This window comes from Rhopilema esculentum, chromosome 5, assembly GCF_057945365.1.
Source record: "Rhopilema esculentum isolate cy_ngs chromosome 5, ASM5794536v1, whole genome shotgun sequence".
Classification (NCBI taxonomy): domain Eukaryota; kingdom Metazoa; phylum Cnidaria; class Scyphozoa; order Rhizostomeae; family Rhizostomatidae; genus Rhopilema; species Rhopilema esculentum.
The window spans coordinates 6,041,443-6,059,845 of record NC_142819.1 but is presented as its reverse complement, the minus strand read 5'-3'; the positions used below and the strand labels follow the sequence as shown (position 1 = coordinate 6,059,845).

At 37.6% G+C, this 18,403-nt stretch overlaps 1 protein-coding gene across 1 annotated transcript; it reads right to left on the bottom strand.

The window, feature by feature from the left end:
* Positions 1-4,188: 4,188 nt before the first annotated feature.
* LOC135690138 (tribbles homolog 2) lies at positions 4,189-11,518 on the bottom strand. The gene is made up of 2 exons (XM_065207615.2): positions 10,596-11,518; positions 4,189-5,558 (listed from the first exon to the last, which is right to left on the bottom strand). The coding sequence occupies exons 1-2, from the start codon at positions 11,159-11,161 to the stop codon at positions 5,102-5,104; spliced, it is 1,023 nt and encodes a 340-aa protein (XP_065063687.1). The 5' UTR covers positions 11,162-11,518; the 3' UTR covers positions 4,189-5,101.
* Positions 11,519-18,403: the final 6,885 nt, after the last annotated feature.

Below are 18,403 nucleotides of genomic sequence, written 5' to 3'. Positions count from 1 at the left end.
CAGTAACGACTTTTGTTCGTTTGTATCTTTGGTTTTCTAATTTTAATGATTCCAAACGTTCAGTGTCAATTGTGAAAACACCAGGGTTGAAAAAACTTAAAATGATATGAAGAGCAATAAAGAGACTGGTAATCCCTCCCTTGCTCTTACTGAATTGCAAAGGGTTTCATACAAGCAGATTATACCGACCTTTACAAGCCCCTTAAAGTACTGCTTTTAAGGAGGCTCACGAAAGTTGAGTAGCAGCCATTTTTGAGCTTTATCCATCCGGCTTGCGAGAAAGCTTTACAGGCCTCAAATCAAGTCGATATAGGCGACAACGCACATCATCTATAGCCTGTTTTACCCAAAAGCTCCTTTATTCCTTATCTTTATAGAATTTCCTGAGGTGGTAAGAACAATATGTAGATAGATAGGTAGAATTAACCTGATATATTCAATAGCCTATTCTGCTTTCATTTAGAAAAGGAAGTAGAATTAAGAGTTGGCATACCTCATCTTGGAAGTATTAAATCTTGAATCTAACCATTCTAAAAAAAGAAAGAAAATTTAATCCCTTGTGCTTTTTCTTTCCTCTATGTATCCTAAGATATATTTTAACTTCCTAAGAGAGATTATTAAAATCGTATCCTTGTTAAATGGGTAATTGGACAAAGAAAAAAAGAAAAGAAAGATTATTTGTTATTTCAAATACTTTTGATTTTCAAATCGCAAACACTATGCTATGATCTCCAGATGGTTATTAGAAAAAGGGTTATACTCTAGAGAATTTAAATCTTCTTGGCCAATACATGGGCTCCGACCCAGGTTGGAAAGGGGGGGGGGAAGAGAGATTTTAACAATCATTACAAAAGATTTTTCAAAAGGTTCTATTGTTTTGCAAGAAAGTAGGGGTCATGCCCCCGGCTCCCTTTCGTCGGAGGCCCCGCAGTACATAGAATCTTTATAGCATTTGGCTAAAAAGTTTATCATCATGTGAACCAAGGATTATAGGAGCTATTTCTTCACAGAACAGCAAAAAATTGTTTCATACTTATTAATTGTCCCTTGACGGCTATTTGTTTTTGATTACTCATTAGAAATAAAAAGTAATATTCACTGATCGTTCCCAAGACAGATCTCAGATTAGTGAAGGTTCATGAATATGAACCAAATGAATAGATAAACAATTGTCAACTCTAATCACTGTATCACAATTACTCGATGCAGCAGACTGGCGTGAGGGGGATGTTGGGCTGTAGCCCTCCCCAAAACACTTGTTGCTCAAGTATGACATCAAGCTGTAGTATCAAAGAAAATGGTGGCAAGCTAACATAGGAGTTTGCCAACTCGTCTGGCGGCCCAGTTCATCTTTGCAAAGAAGAAGCAAAGTAATCTGAAATATTCAGTTCCTCTAGGTCCTCTTAATGGATTGTCCCTTGCAGCCTCCTCTCCTCTTCTCCAAAGATATATGTTGAGACGTTGATGAATCTCACACGATGTTGTTACACGCCTTTTTATAAGGCACCACTTTCCAGGGCACTACTTTTGTTCTGCAATATATTGGCAAACTCTCCACCTCGTGGAAACCATTAGGAAAAATTGTCTGCTATGTACAGACAGACAGGCTTGATGCCTGGAATGACCTTTAAACAATTGTACAAAGGCTATATATTATTTAATCTATGTTATTAATCTTAACCTCATTTCTGTTCTTTTTAAACAGATCTCATCCTTCATTTACTTAATTAGTCAGTCGATAATCTCAATATGAAATGCACGCGAATCTTGCTCTTTCAATTATGAGAACTTTGAAATACAATAAAAGAGGTGAGAAGGGGCACCCTCAAAGCAACGAGATAAGACGAAGGTACCTTCTTAGAAAAGTGAGGAAGGAGGGCTGTGCTGTAGGCAAATTCAAATGCCACACGCATGACTACACTCTTACCACATCCAATATACTTGCATTCAAATTATTCCATGACACAAGCAGACTCATTAGTTTGATAAGAAATCGCTCATTGATGAGAAATCTATAGTAAAATAAAGGGTTGCCAGCACAGAATTCGTCCAACTAAATATGGACTCATTTGTTGGACAGGGCTGAGCCCTCTTGAATCGCTCTGAATTTTAGCAAAAGAGACTGATATTGAATCCCTTATTTGAAAAAATAGCATACAAAATTGACTAATTGAGCGATTTTCAGGTAAAGGAACTATCACGATAAAGAATCAGCCCCAAGAGAATTTCATCCAAGGATGTGTTTTGTTATGAAAAGTTATTGGGGAACATCGCGAAAAGTTCCTCCAAAAACAATAGCAAAAGTAGGAAATACTACATTTTGGATTTTACAAATGAGGGTGAGCCTCCTCCTCCCAGCTTCATTCCCCTTTCCATGAATACGTTGACGTCAAAGCAGGGATTACTTGGGCGTGAGAAACGCTCTGTCGCTGTGGAGGCGTGGAAGACGCTCGCAGCTAATGAAACCGCACTTGGCGAAAATCCCACACCAATTTCGCCTTTTAATTATGTTTCATAGAGTATCCGACGACTATTGAATTATTTATGAGAATAACGCCTTCACATTCTCAAGCTTTTTCGGGATATTTCTATATTACCCAATCTTCATGCTATTATTGTCGAATTAATGACAATGCTGCTAAAATTCTTGGGTTTACAACATCTGCAAAATAGGTAAGAAAAAGATTCCTGCAAATGGGGCTCCACACTTTCAATAGAATCAAATATTAAGAACCACAAAATGCTCTCATTAAAACGGTATATTGACGTTTGTCTGATGTCGACTGCCTCCACGTATTGCTTCCACGTTGTTTACAGGTTGTGCCATCCAGTAACTGACTGCATCTAGGCAGAACTGCATTTAGGCTTTAACTGAAATATACGGAAAGGGTCCTTTTTCTCTAGCTAGCAGCCCTGAGAATTCCCCAGTTAAAATAGTGCATCGAGTTCAATTTTCCATTAGCATGGGCTCCGGCGCAGGTTGGAAAGTGGGGGAGTGGGCAAGAGAAAATTTAACCACCATAACAAAACATTTTGAAAAGCAAATGCATGTGCCTATTATATAATTTCCGAACACAATAAAGCAACCGAGAAACTTTCTCCTTCGATGATAACTGATAACTGGTTTGAACTGTGTCTATATCGAAGGAAGGAATGCTCGAAATTTCTGCTGAAAAGGTCAAAATAGCCAAATTTAAGTAGTAGTAGTGGTAGGGCAAAGACATATTTTCCTGGTAATTAATCTCTGAAAAAGGCCGATCCATATCGACCATCCCTCAGAAAAATGCAGGCTTTTGATGTCCTAATGGCAGGACATATTAGGTTCCGCCTCAAAAACCAACCCAATGCACTACGTACTTGTAGGATGTAAAACAAAGAAATTGAAGTTTTATTTTTATCATACAACTTGATAACTCATCGCCCACTCACAGATTCCTTCTTTTTCGGCAAGGATTTCAAATGATGTTCTTGCCTAGTTATTGTAAAACTCTTCCTGTCAGGGCGGCTGACGCTTGGCAACCGAAACAAAACAGCGAAGGAGTTATAAAACACGAGGGTGATCTAATTTTAACTCCTACGGCGATACACGCAATGTAATATTTCGCAACCGGCTGGATGTTTCAGTGCACGCAGATAAAGGAGCTCTTCCTTCTTTTGGTTTCTACTGCCGCAGAATGCACGAAGGGTCGAAAGTGTTCTTTAATTAACGCAAGAAAAAGATGCCTCTAATAAACAGTTTCACTATCGCGCAATGTGTGTATACAGTCCTTTAAGTTTTAGGTCCATAGGGCGACCTTGGGTTTGCATTGAACAGCCCAAAGGCAATGTACTATTTGGGCAGCTATTAGCTGAGCTTTTGAAGGCAACATAAAGGAAGTGGGTCTGGAGCAAAGGCTAGGAAAACACCTACAGCAAAAATTTGTCAACGGGGCTTTTCGATATTCAATCTAGCGACTTCCATGACTTCCATTCTTTGACCTACAAAACCAAATTCTTCCAGAATGCATAAAAACGACAGAAACACTGTAGAGGTGGTTCTGGGGGCCCATCTCTACTATTAGCCCCTTAGTTTTTTCTATGACCATGACAACAAACCAAAACTCAGATTTTGGGAGAGGGTCATGGTAGCCAACCTTCTGATAGAAGATGGTACCTGGTGATGATGAAAAACGACAGAAAGACATCATGTAAATGAGATGTGCATACTTTTTCTTTACTACACATCAGACTAGTTTTTAAACATCAACACACAACAGATAAAAACCACCCAGTGGTGTTATTTATAATATTAACATTAACGTTATTAACAAATTATGAATAAAGTTTGAATATTGGTCCCCACGAAAGCAAACACTTCGCATGACACTCTAGACTAACTGCTAGAAAAGGGAGGTTGAATGGGAGGATCATTAATATTCGTAACTATCGTTAATAACTGTTTTTAAGAACTTTATGTAAAAGGAAACTCACAAAGTACCAGCCTCCCCCTAAAATTCAAAGTAAATTTTAAACCTATCCAAGGCAAAGTGCATGCAACTAGAAACGTCTCCTTTCATGAGGACCATTCAAGAATTCCCCTCAAGTGTTTGTCTTTCTTAAAAATAAAAAATTACCATATTTTGCGATGACACGAAGATGCAAAACTGAGACCTTAGCTGAATGGAAATTCCCAGACTTTTTACAATATATATAACAACTTTGTTACAATTGATTTCAAAATATAATTTAGGTATTCTACTAGTGCAAAATAGAATAAGCTAATTATTCTAGCTAAAGACCTTTGAGGGTTGTGCAGAGCTCAGGCAACAATTTGCCTGTCTACCAAGTCAGAAAATCTACCCTATAGTTGGAATGGCTTAGTTAATTGTAGGAAGACCTCATATTTCATATATGAATGAAAATAACGGGCATAAACAGAATTTCATTAATCAGCATTCTATTTTACTGAGAGGTGTCTAGAGGCTAGCTATAAATGGAATGTTGTTTACTGTGATAATTTTCAATATGTTAGTCTACTCTAAATCATAGATTGACAAAGCAGCCAAAAACCTTCACGGTCAAAACGATTAAAAACCTAATTTTTTAAGTTTTAAAGGAAGTACTATGATGTGATTTTACTGTCTTCTAAATCTGGAACACATTGGTCAACATATCTTCTTTCAAATCTACTGGAAGTTGTGGACGTGACTGGAGATCTAAACCAAGGGTGTTCTAGAATTTCTTGTGCTGACAGTCTTTCTGATGGTTCTCTTCTTAAAATTGATCTGAGCAGACACTTTGCTTTTGATGATATGCAGTCAGGTAGGACAAAATGACCGCTTCGAATTTTCGAAAACAAAGCAGATGGCTCATTGTCATGAAAGGGGTATCTTCCAAACAACATGGTGTATAGCATCACGCCTAAGCTCCATATATCTGCAGCTCTTCCTGAATAGCCATTAGTGGATTCAAGTATTTCTGGGCTCACATAAGCTGGACAACCGTGCTTATCTGTCAAGACATCTTCGTGGGTGTGTGAAATATAGGCGTCATCTAATGTTTCTAGTTTCAAACGAGTCCTGTAGAGACAAAAATCATATTTAGGTGAGCAATATACAATGCATTTAGATTTACGTTTAAGAAGGCTACAAACATTGCTCAAGTACCAGCGGCACTCAAGAAATTCTAGGACGAGATATTTTTCTGGCAGACTGGGAAAGGAGGGGGGGGGGTAGGGGGAGAGCAGGCTAGGCCCCTTTTAATTGCCATAAAACAACTGTTGTTTTGGGTATATCTTGGCGAAATCCCTTTGGGGAGATCCCCTTTTTTATCTTTTAATGGCCCTTCAACCCATCCCAAGATTAATGGTTATTTTTTCTTGGTCAATTTGTTAGATGGCGAGATTGTTTACTTGTCTGAAGCAAGCTGGAGCCTGAAAGATACAGTTTCTAGCCCAAAGAAGGTCGGTACTGAAGCTAAGGTGTCACTGATACGTTAATATTTGAACTTTGAAACTTCTTAAAGTGGCGGAAGCATTTTGTAGAGCGACTCGGTAGGAAAGCCATCTGTTCTATGGGTTTCTATTTTCTGGAGCTACGAATCGCTAACGAAATTGGGACGTTGGTTCATTATCCGATGCGCAACAACTTGACTATAAATTAGGGACAAATGGATCATATTAACCCACTGGATTTCTCTGAAAGAAATCTATGGATACCCGGCCTAATCCACTTGGCTGCGCCTCAAATGAATGAATCTGGCAATTGCGTGAATGTTTCGCAACCGGAGGTGAATAATATGCGAGTGATTAACTCTTTTCTGGCACGTAAAATTTGAGGAATATGCTAGAAAATGGTCAAATTTTGAAAAATAATTAAAAATGCAAATACAGGTGCAGGTTATTCATGCAGGATATGTCTATGAAGCTTGAAAAATAGAAAATAATTTAAATTTTAAAATAGGGCATTAAATAAAAAATTTGCGCTTGGGGGAGAGATATTGGACAAGCCCCCCAAAATTACTAGTTTTTTCTCTTGGCCTCCCAGTTCATCAGGGTCAATGCTGCATGGCTTTTAATTCAATTTTATACTTCAATATACATATATTTTTCAAATCATATCATACTTTAGCAGATTAATTAATTTTTAGGGGGGATATGGGCAGGGGAAATATGGGGGTTTTATGTTACAAGCGCTTTTTGTGTTAGAAATAATAGATATGTGATTTATAGATTAAAGAAGCCCTATAATCAATTTAAAGAACTGATATATTTGTGCTCTCTTTAAATTGTTACTTGTGACTTCAATTAAAGCTTGAGGACTCTAAAGTGAAAGAACTCTTGACTAAAAATAGTTAAATATAACTAAACAAAACAGAAGAAAAATCGTGAACGTCCATCATATAAACATAAATCTTCATCTGGGTCCTTTGTAGCCCTTTGAATGGTAAATTGAAAAACAGTTTCTTTTCTTCTTTACACATAAATGTACCTCACAACCACTGCATGTTATTTCGGATCTTCCTTGTTTGTCACCATAATGGGCACACACTTTGCAACGACCACGACTTTCGCTGAAAACCGGAAGGTGGGTAACTCCAGATGGAAACATAGAAACATTCCCTACAGCTGCTGGAGGGGCTTCACCACTTTCTATTTCAGCCAGTTGTCTTATGACTGCCTGTCTGTAGCTTAACTGGTCATAGTCCTTATTTCTTTGCAAGTCTGATCTCTCAGGGTGGGATTTACAAAATTTCTGGAACAGGATATACGAGTTGACTATTGCAATATCCAGCAAATGAAAGAAAAAAACTTTCCAATATTTTTTAACCTTTCTTAAAACATTGTAAGAACCAATGAGTTGATCTGATTGGTCAACACCTTTCATATTTTTGTTATAATCTTCTATTGCCTTTGGCTGGAGAAATTCTTTTACTTCAAATACACCAGTCTTTGAATCTTTCTGTCTTCTTTTGCAAGTGGATGTCTCAGATCCTGAATGAATGGTTGACAACAGAGTCACTAAGGCATTGTCCTTCCATTGCTGTATCAGAACATCATTCTCTTCTCTCATCCATCTCTGGTGCCCTCTTTGTGCCTTCTTTGACCACATCTTTCGGTCCTTCAATACTTTTGGAAAATATTTTCTATTTCCTGCAGTCACCCCACAGCCTAGTATTCCTCTATTTTTTAACTCACAGAGCAAGGGAATAGAGGTATAGAAGTTATCTGTATATACTCTATAGCCTTGCCCTGTTAGATCAGCCATCAGCCCAACAACCACATCATATCCAATACCCATTGCAGATGGTTTTGTACCGCGTTTTCCAAGATATACATCAAATGCATAAGTATAGCCAGTTTTTGAATCTGCGAGTACAAAAAATTTGATCCCCCATTTTGTTGGTTTGTCTTTATTATATTGCCTGATGCCTGACCTATGTTTTGATTTCACCATTCTTTCATCAATAGCCACTTCTCTATCACACTGAAACAATTCTCTGCATTTATTCTGGATATGTTCATAAATGTATCGAACTTGCCTTAGCTTGTCATTCTTATTCTCTCCAGCTGGGTCATTACCACGAAAGAAAGCCATGATGGCTCTAAATCTCTTCCTAGAAGGAACAAGTCTTTTAGCCCAGGAACCAGAATATAATGTGGCAGATGACCAGTATAAATCCTGTCTTTTTAGGTCAACCAGACCCATGAAAATTAGGCAAGCGATAAAATTTTTGAATTCCCCAACAGAGACCTCTGACCACCCAGATTCAGAATTTTGATAAGACCTGTTTGCTGCAATGTGGGCTGATGCATATTTGTTGGTAAATGAACACAGCATTCCAATCAATTCTTCTGTAAAAAATAACATGAAGAAGGACAGTTCATTTGCAAGCATGGATAATCTTCCTGCACGGGTCCTTGCGTCAACTTGAATACCTGGCACTCTATTTGGCATGAATTTTAATTCTGGAACATAATTATCTTCAGTTGGATAACCTTCTTTCCAGTCTGAATCAGCTAATGTTGTTGAGCTTGAGGCTGCTTGCCTTACTGGAGATGAAGTTTTCCTTCTGGCTATGAGCCTTCGTTGTTTTTTCAAAGGAGGCTTCTTTTTGGAAGAAACTGAAAGCTCATCCTCCCTATCTTCATCAGAGCTGTCTTCGTTGTCGTTTGGTCGCGGCCTACTGACAACATCAGAGCTAGCGGAGCTACTTTCACTTAGATCTCCGTCTGAATCATATTCTGAGGTACTTAGGTCACTGGACGAAGACATTTTTCACAAAGTTTAGGCCTGTAACAGTAAAAAACTCATTTTAGAACTGAAATCTACAAATTTATGCAAATAAATCGAATTTTAAAAATTCTGAAAGGTTCTGCGATCAAACGTTATTTTACCTTCAGTATAAAAGGAATAAAACAAGGGCCTAAAACACATAAAAAGCCAGCAAAATGTACGATAAAAACACTAACCTGAGTCGGGATAAACAGTCAGCTGATATTCCTCTTGAGAAAATTCGGATTTTTTGATTCATTAGTAAAAATAATTCGCAATCTGTATCGATAAAAACTTGGTATCATTTGAAAGAGCAAAGCACGCTGAACATTTTGATATAACCTCCCTTTAGATTTGAGGCCTCACCTGCCACCGCTGACCAAAGTTTTCGCTGGTACAAATTTGTACCAGAATCGGGGGTTTGGCCAGAAAAGAGTTAAAGTTTTGCGCTTTGTATCGTTTCCGACAAACAAAAGGTTAATCGAAGAGCTTTTTCTTTGTTTTCCTGATAACTATTACAACACACCCACGTTATGTTTTAAATTCTTTTCTAAAGAAACTCTTCACAGCAGAAGAAACATGCTACAACCCCAACCTCTGCGTCTGTTTTTATACAAAGAAAACAATTTATTTTCTGTTGGAAGTATCAATGATTACAGGTAAAATTCGGTAAACAGAAAATTCTATTTGAGCCAAAATATTTTTAAAAACAAAAAAATCTTAGTTTAAAATATAGGAAGAACAAAAAAGGTTGTGTTACAAAGGGACAAATTTTGCTTTATCTGTGTTTATTGTCCCCGGCAAAGTTTAACAAGCTGCGCTTCGCACGTTCTTCGAACGCTTATTCGGGGCACGTGTCAACACGGCTGCAGATGATCTGCCACGTGTGGGGCAGAGGGGGTACCAAAGAAAGAAATATGAAATTATGAAGTTACACAAACAAAAATCCATGTCCTTGTGAAAAGATGGAAAATAATTAAAAAGTGCCCCCAAATTCCAAACTCGGTGTTGCGGTATAGCAAGAATTTCAAGAATGAATCCCAAATCATGAAAATTTAAAACATCTGCAAAATTTCCATTGTTTAGATCGCGCTTTACGAAGAATGTATGGAAAACAACGCTTTAATTGAATAAAAGCTGGTTCTGCTATTCACAATTTGAATAGAATGCAAATGTTAGGATTCATTAGAGATTACTGTGGGTTTGATCATGTCAATTTTGTTAGCTGATTCAAAAATTTGCTTGGATCAAACAGATCAGCTAATCAAAATATGTGAAATAAAACAAGTCTTAACTATCACCCCCTCCCCATTTCCTTAAGAAATTTCTCTAAAATATCCATAACATCATTTTACGCCAACATGGTTCACACACATATTATATATTTAAATTCCGCAAGTTTTTAGTTTTTTCTGGCCCAATGATTAATTTGGTGGTAAATGAGAAAATATAATGCCAATATTAAACTGCCTAAAATCTATATCGCTAATTTTTTTTCAAAAATTTGCAAGTTTTGGCCAAGCAAGGCGTTCTTGTGACCCTGTGCAGAACAAGCAGGGGTTCCCCTTCCTGCCTTCGCTGTATGGTTCTGATAGTGTTATCAGCAAGAAAGGAAGAAACTTGGCAGGTCAAAAATACGTTTGATTCCGTTTTCAAACTGTTTTGAAAGCGAAACGGAATTAGCAACTTGAAAGTTGCGAAAGAAAATATCTGAAATTCTTTGACGGGGCAGATGTGATTACGCAAGACCACCAATGAATGAGGCATCCATGAATTAGGTTATCGCTTACTTGCAACTTAGGGAGAAAACATAACAATAAGCGTGCAAGAATATTCACTTACCTTTCCATATTTTGGAAACAAAATTTTCTAAGCTTCAAGTCTCGAAGTATAACTCCATTTTCGTGGCAATGTGCAACAATCTCGACGATTTGTTTAAAAAGTTTGCAACATTCTACTTCTTTCAGTCTCCGTTTTGCTCTAACATGCGAATGTAGATCGCCAAACGACGGTTCAAAAAATACGTATGCCTGATCTTCTCCAAGTAAAACCTCTACTATTTTATTCACATTTTCATGTTCCTCTATCTCGAAATACGGAGTGACAAATTCTCTATATTTATTTATCCCCGTAACACGACACGAATACTCTTTACGGGTTTCCACGTCCACAGCACGATGCAATGAAGAATTCCATATATTCCTTGCGAATATAAGGTATTTTCCGATTTGCAAAACTTGAGATGAGTCCTTTGTAGATTTTGTGTCAGTGTTCTGTTGACTAGGTATGTTGCTTGGAGGATTTTCAGGCTTTCGATGTTCTGTTGTCGTTTCTGTGTTTGGCTGTCTGGATTTGATCTCAGAAGCATACGGATGAAAACGATTATTGCAGTAGAAGGTGCTCCCCATAATTATGTTCAGCTTTCGAAGTGCGGATAACCGATCTATTCAGTAGCTTAAACTTCCGTTGAAAGTATGATAAATCAAACGAACGCAATTCGTTGTTACTACGCAATCGATGACTCAAAGGCGAAAGATGGTTGCGTTGTTAGGAGTCGAACCGCGTAGTGCCTAACGCTTTATAAACCAACCAGATACTTCACTCTCCTGTTTTAAAGAAGTAATATCCTTCTCTGAGAACAGCGGCCCTTTAACATCCAGTTGGCTTTGCGTTGCGCAACTACAAATTGGATCGCCCTAGAAATGATGGTCATAGCCACAAAACAATATAGTACACCCACATTGCAACATATGACATCCTTGTAATCGGTAAAACAATCAAGCGACAGAGCTTCGTTGACACATCACGATCCAAATTTGGGTATCACCTATTGTTCTCATGTGGACTCCCCATTCTTTTTGTTTTATCAAAACGATTGAGTATTCTTCTCGCATCGCAGAGATATCTTCCGGGATTCCTCCTGATATTCAGACCAAACAGTCGGGGAATCAGCTTGTTTTTCTGGCCAATCATAACCGGCCAACTTGACCGCTATTGTTCGCACAAAGCCATTCCGCCACGGCTGATTCAAGCCACCGGCAATGAGAAATGAATTCCTCATGAGGAAATAATGCTATACCACAATGGCAAAATTGCGAAATTAACACATTTCGATCACCAGCTCTTCTAAAGATTTTAAAATAGTTTGAAGATTCAGTTGTTCTTGGCAAGAATTTCTTGCAATATCGAGGAATGTTTTAGTGCTGATGTTATCTGCAAAGAAAGGCTGTGTGTATCGTCCTAAATTTATCAAAATTGAGCAAATAAGTACTCTAAGTAAACGTTTCTGCAAAATTTCTGACTCTAACTTTTTAAGCCACTTCGTTTGCATTATTTTTAAGCAGCGATGCAAATTATATAATTGCCGAATCGGCCATTTTTTCGCTCTGTGATGCATTTTACACAGTTGTTGAAATAGCTGCGTAATCAGCAAAAAGGCATAAACCAAGTTGGATATAAAAAATTTTTCAGAAGTATACCATTTAATCTGTGAGATTCTTATATTTGCCTAGATGCAAGTCTTGTCGTGAATCTAAACAATTTTTCAACCCGAAACGACAATAGTCTCTCTTGGCTACCATTATTCTAATCTTTTCGCGAGGGAGAAGCGTGGTGATTCCCCAGCCGAGCGACAGTTGGCAGCCACGCCGACAGCTATTGTTGGGACTCGCGATGTGAACTGGCGAACCTGTGATCCACGTGGGTACCCAAAACAGCTTAAACAAAGCTATTGTTCTGTTGAGAGGCATACAATAAAAGAAGTTGATTAGGAAACAAAAACCTCACCAACTGGAGCATGCAAACCAAGCCTGCTACATAGCGTCGATAAATGTGCTTGTTTTATTTACACACTCGACCTTCCAACGGAACGTTATTTGAAAATTGCTTGAAATCGAAAAAAGTTTTTTCTAAAACGCACGTGAAAGACATAAGACATCGATTGTTAGGAGGTACAGGTCGGGGTTTGGGGTAGCCTCTGACGTAACAGTGTGGATCAAAAGATTGCTTTAACATGAATTATACATGCATGTTATATTATATTATAAAAGCAGCCTAGAATTTTTCACCTTATAAAGAGAATGAATTGTTTTAACTGCAAAGTCTGGATTGTTTTTTATGTAGCTCTTGTTTATATCCTAAAGTAAAAAACTTGAGCAATGGGGAATACAGGGTTTAAAATCAGATTTAACACTTTAGGGCTCAGGTATCTAGCCCTATGAAGAGAACAAAGGGCTTTCACGCTGAATGTCATTAAGTTACTGGAAGTAAAATTGGCTACCTTTTGGCACGAAAGTGTGGCTCAGCCCCCCCCTGCCCCCTAGGCCTCACACCTGTTTGAAAATCACTTACACGAGCTGATGTTTATCGAGTCTCTTTTTGACTACTTGGGATGACGTCATGATGGCAGATAGTGACGTTCAAAAGACTTTTTCATCATTCTCACTTTCAGTAAGCGTACCAGCTCCCTCGCCACGTTCCATGGATATCAAACCAGTTAGCATGGAAAGAAAATACTTTCCATTTTTGAATTTTCAAATAGGCCACATGGGCTGTTTTCATTTTCATTGAAGCTCGTTCCATGTTACACGGGTTTCGTTTCAAGTCCTACCATCATCAACTGATGTATCTTATCATACAACCAAACAGAAGCGTAAATAGGATTGGTTTTGGTTGAGCCTTCTGTCCTGTCTAGAAACTCTCAGAGCATTTTTAACATTGCTACTACAAAGGACTTGGCCCCGCATACCCAACCATTTCTCACGCTGTGAAGAGAAACTACCAACCCCCATCCCCTAGCAGAGGGCCTATATAACCTTTTGATCCAGTTTCAAGAGAACAGACAATTTCGAACCTAGAAATGCACAATTTACACAGTAATTTTTGAAGAAGTTTACATTTTTTTATAGATCTCGTACTATTTGATAGCCCTTCTTTCTTCGTCATCCATTCATTTTGAAATTGAGACAATTTCACGATTTTATTTTGAATTGAAAATACCTTTAAAAATGCTTTGAAAATTCTTAAAGAAATTTTCTAACGGCAATTTTTGACGTTTAAGGCAAAAGCAGTCTACTTAAAATAATGCCTTTCGACCTTTCTATTTTGCGTAATTTCGTGAGTCAAGCAATGTATAAAAGGAAGCCATAGCTAACCTTTTGGTGGACATGAGGACTTGCAAACCTCGAGAAAAGTCATTAAGTAGTACTGTGGTACACCAAACCTATCAAAGACAAACATTGATCTTAAAATGAAACCATCCAAAAAGAGTACCAAATTAACTTTGCATGTATATATTACTTTTTCAGTGCCCGAAAATACTTTGTAAATAGTCTAAAGTATTCAGTATACAGTCTCTTTAATCAAATCAAGGGTTTCTTTTCTCACGTTTTAGGGGTAGATCGATGAAAACCTTTTTGTACTTCAAATGTCCACTATGTAGCAGGCAGCTGCAGCCTCCTGTTACAGCATATATCCCCCAATTTGCAGTTTAACTTTACCGGTTTTATCACGACAATCTTTCCAACATAGCATTTAAACTTACTGCAAACGTACTCCTTTGTCTTCATGTCTTCATAAAAAATTATTTCTTTTGAAGAGTGACTAGTTTTATGAAAAATGCAAACTCTTCTAATCGTTGAGGTTTCTAGATTCTCTTTGGTTTTAGTGAACAAACATAAAAATTTCAGTATTCAATGCAAGAATTCAACCATGTTTCGTTGTATTTTCAAAAACGGCTTATTAAAATGACTCATGACATCAGTCTTTTCCAAAAGATAGATGCATAATGTTCTTTATTGGATTTCAAAATCTATTGGAATACGCACAAGGATTCTTTCATTTTGCACAGGAAAACACCTGTTTTTTACAAAAATTCAAACTGTGAGTTTAGCCAGACTTATGTATTAAGTCGAAAACGGAGCATGTTGACACGAGTAAAAAATGTGGCATTATGGAGAGTCTAGGGTGATGGTTGTTCCCTATAGATACATCGGGTAGAGCTTTCCAAAGGTTGATAGGGAGTAAGGTTTTCTACCAGTTGTTTATAAACAATAATTCGCATGAAATATGAAATAATTAATTTAGTAATGCCTGTCATTCTCCCCTTTTCATCATTTTTGCTAGCTCTAGTTAACAAATGTATGGTTATCCTGTGTTCATTGCAAATACGATGCTCTCTCTCATGTTTTTTGCCATGATATCATAGGACATAGCTTATATCATATTGTAAGGATATCATGTAAGTTAGAACAAGAGACGGAGTGAGTGTTTGCTCGTTTTAAAGGAACGAGTTTGTTCGTTCATAGAAATGTTGCTGTTGCTCTTCGAGCGCGCTTATCTACACGTGGAATCAGAGAATTTCAAAAAAATTTCTTTTTCAAAAATGTTATCTTACGACATGGTTAAAAAAAGAATATTCTACTTACTATAATTTCCGCAGACAGAAAAGATAGATCGACATAAGCCCAGCCCAATGCATAAGTGCACCCAGTGGCGAAGTTTGATCTGCCAGACTTAGGGGCGGAGGGTCATTGAAGACATAGATGAAGAGAAATTTAGGTGCTATATAGCCTACCGACCAACCTTAACTTTTGTGGACCAACTTAAGATTTATTGACCAGCTTATGAAGGATTAGGGGGTGTCACACCCCCTCACCTCTTCATAAAACAGCAGATCCATTACACAGAGTTTTGTTCCTAATTTTTTTTAACAGTTGCTTTATTTTTAGTTGTAAAGCAGAATGCGTGGTACTTTAATAAAGCGTGGGAAAGTGCGTGATACGTAAACCAAACGCTTAACTCTGCACTCAACATTTCGCAACTATGCCCCCACAAAGCCTTTACGCTGCTTGCCTCCCAGATCGAAATTTCTTCGGGTAAACAAGCTCAACATCGATCCCCATGTTGTGCATTTCTTCCTGAAGCCTCTGCAGAGGAACTGGACAAACATTCTAAAGTAAGATAACGTCATATTGATACTCATTCGTTAAGGAATGGTTGGATGATGTTTCCAACAAAGTATGCGTAATCATACAAATCATACTAAACTACAATTACAATATAGATTAAATATGGCATTCACAGCAGAAAAAGAAACAGGGTCATCTACAATCCTGGCCACAAGGCTAGTAGACTGGAGAAAGCAACCACTAAAACTGCAACTTTACCCCAATAATCAGGGCATTTTTTAACATATAAAGTGGTGGGGAAATTCCCCACCAGCCCCTTTCATTGCCCCAACAGTGGAACATGTTTGCCCCACCACTTAAGTGCCCTTATTATTTGAGATATTGGTAGATGAAATCTTCATTGAACAGGTTTCAAATCTCAATTCATTTTTCCCTGGAACTGCTGCTTCTATAGGCGATTCCCCTAGAATATTTTTGAAAGCCTGTTTATCTGTAAATTCTACCTTTATCTATATGCCCTTTTCTCAAATGCTCCACCAGTGGAAAATTCTTAAAAATTGCCCTGCCAATAATATTATCAAAACTCCACACCACTGCGGCAATGTTGGTTTTCTGGAAAATACTCAGGTAACAGCAGTTGAAATGAGTAGAAATAAGCGTATCAACATTGACTGTGGGGGTGGGGAGCGTATTTTTTCAAAGAGACTACTATTTGCCAGCCAGTCCAATAACTTTTGGCCAGGATTGTAATTCCCACTGTCAATGGCATTTACATTACTCTAATAATTTACAGATTGAAAACAAGATGAAAAAAGAGTAAAAAATTGGGAAGTTGGAGTAGCTGCGTCGGTATTATCATGCGCACGAAGAAACGTACAGCCCACCCACCAGAAGCAACAAAGTATCATAATTCTTGTGCAGCAATTACGGCTGGCAACGTTTTGTATGCCTTGACATCCTTCAGTCTCATTAACTGGGTAGGTTTGTAGTATATCTCCTTCCCTAATAGGTGGCTACGTCAGACGGTTAGAGATAGAGACAGGGTCAATCCAATGCGTTTAAACTCACTTTAAACTTAGATGCACATCTTTAGACAGAAATTACAAATTAGAAATTCTTAGTAACTTAGCAAAAACTTAGCAAAACAGCAACAAACAACCATTATGAAATGTCTCAAGTAAGCCTTTAAACCAAGGGTTGGGATGAGTAACCGTGGTGATTTAATCGAGTTTGAATCATTATTTATCATCTTCAAAGCCCTCAATAAGAAGAATCATCGTTGTTTCATCTACGTCATTATCAAAATGTATTTAAGTATCAGCTCTGATCTTTCCAATACAGACACATGTCTCAGGTTACATCAAAAGGAAGGTTGGTTTATGCTTTCGAAACTGCACCAACATTTAGAAGCCTCTATCCTGGGTACCAGAGTCTTCATTATCTAGTCTCAGAAACATAGCTAGAAACTAGTCACAGAAAAATTGTTGACTCACTATTTGCCAGGGTCTGGTATCCAGGGTCAGAAGCCTCCAAACAGAGGTTTTCATGATGCATTGTTGGAAAATTGAGAAACTCGGAAGAGACTTGGGCCAAGTAGGATCTAAGAACTTTTTATTTGTCGCTTGAAAATGTAATTTAATTAATTTTTCCAGTGATACGAGCAAATCACTCTTCTAGACAAAATCCCCTTATTTACAGAAACTTCCTCGTTTGTTTTTCATGGATTGCTGAAAATATTCTGTGTGGAGGTACAAGACTCAATAAATCACGTTTGCTTTAATGCTGAGCTCAAGCTTGAGAAAAATCACCTACATGTTTATAAATATTTAAGGTATCTACCACAATCACTCGCAAAATAGAATAAAAAAATACATCACAAGCATTTTTTCATTTCTGTATAAAATTTGTTTGTCTAGCCGGTTGTATATATTGGTTTTAGATACAGGTCAGTTTGAAAAGTTCTAATTGTAAATTTGGTATAAGGCAATGGTATAATGTTCAAAAATAATTATCGAAATATCGAAATATTTTCCAACGGAAGTTTTAACAACGTTTTTCAAGTTAGTCAAGCATTTGTCGAGGCGTTGAATTGCTCATATAATCAGTGGTGGCGCCAGGGGAGGGCTAGGTGGGGCTAGAGCCCCTCCGTCGGAAGCATGTAGCCCCCCCCCCCCATCGGAGGAAATTTTAGGTTATTGTCGGAGCAAATTTAACAAAATAACGTACGAAAACTGCTTATTTTAGTCATTTTAGCCCTCCTGTCGGAAGCTCCAGCCCCTCTGTCGGAAGATTTCTGGCGCCACCTCTGCATATAATTATAATGTAAAATCCACAGTAAGGAGTAACCTTCTTTTAACACCAAATTAAGTGCGTGATAAAAACTTCTTCTTGTCCAGTTCCTACTCAACTCTTTTTTATCCATCTGTAAACACAAACATGAAAATTTATCCTAAAATGCCGAAACAATATTTTCATAACGATAGTGACGATCAATAATTGTTTAACATTGATTTGCTGTTCAGGGCTTTTAATTTTCATTCTTGCTTTTAGAACCTATCTTATAAAATATGATTTCTTTGTACACTAATGAATGCTTTGTTTCTTAATAGAAAATGCAAGCAGAACTGCGACTCAATGAAAAAAATCTGAATTTTAGTTAGACGTTAAAAAATGGATGTTACTAGTTCACGAAATAAAGTGGCTTTTTTGTGAGCAAGTCAAGAAATAGCCTGAGCCCCAGAC

Bases quoted from the DNA above. Each gene is read 5' to 3' on its own strand.
- LOC135690138 (XM_065207615.2), bottom strand. From the start codon at position 11,161: ATGGGGAGCACCTTCTACTGCAATAATCGTTTTCATCCGTATGCTTCT. The intron at 5,559-10,595 runs GTAAGTGAATAT...TTGTCTCTACAG, and splicing joins TGTTTCCAAAATATGGAAAG to GACTCGTTTGAAACTAGAAA.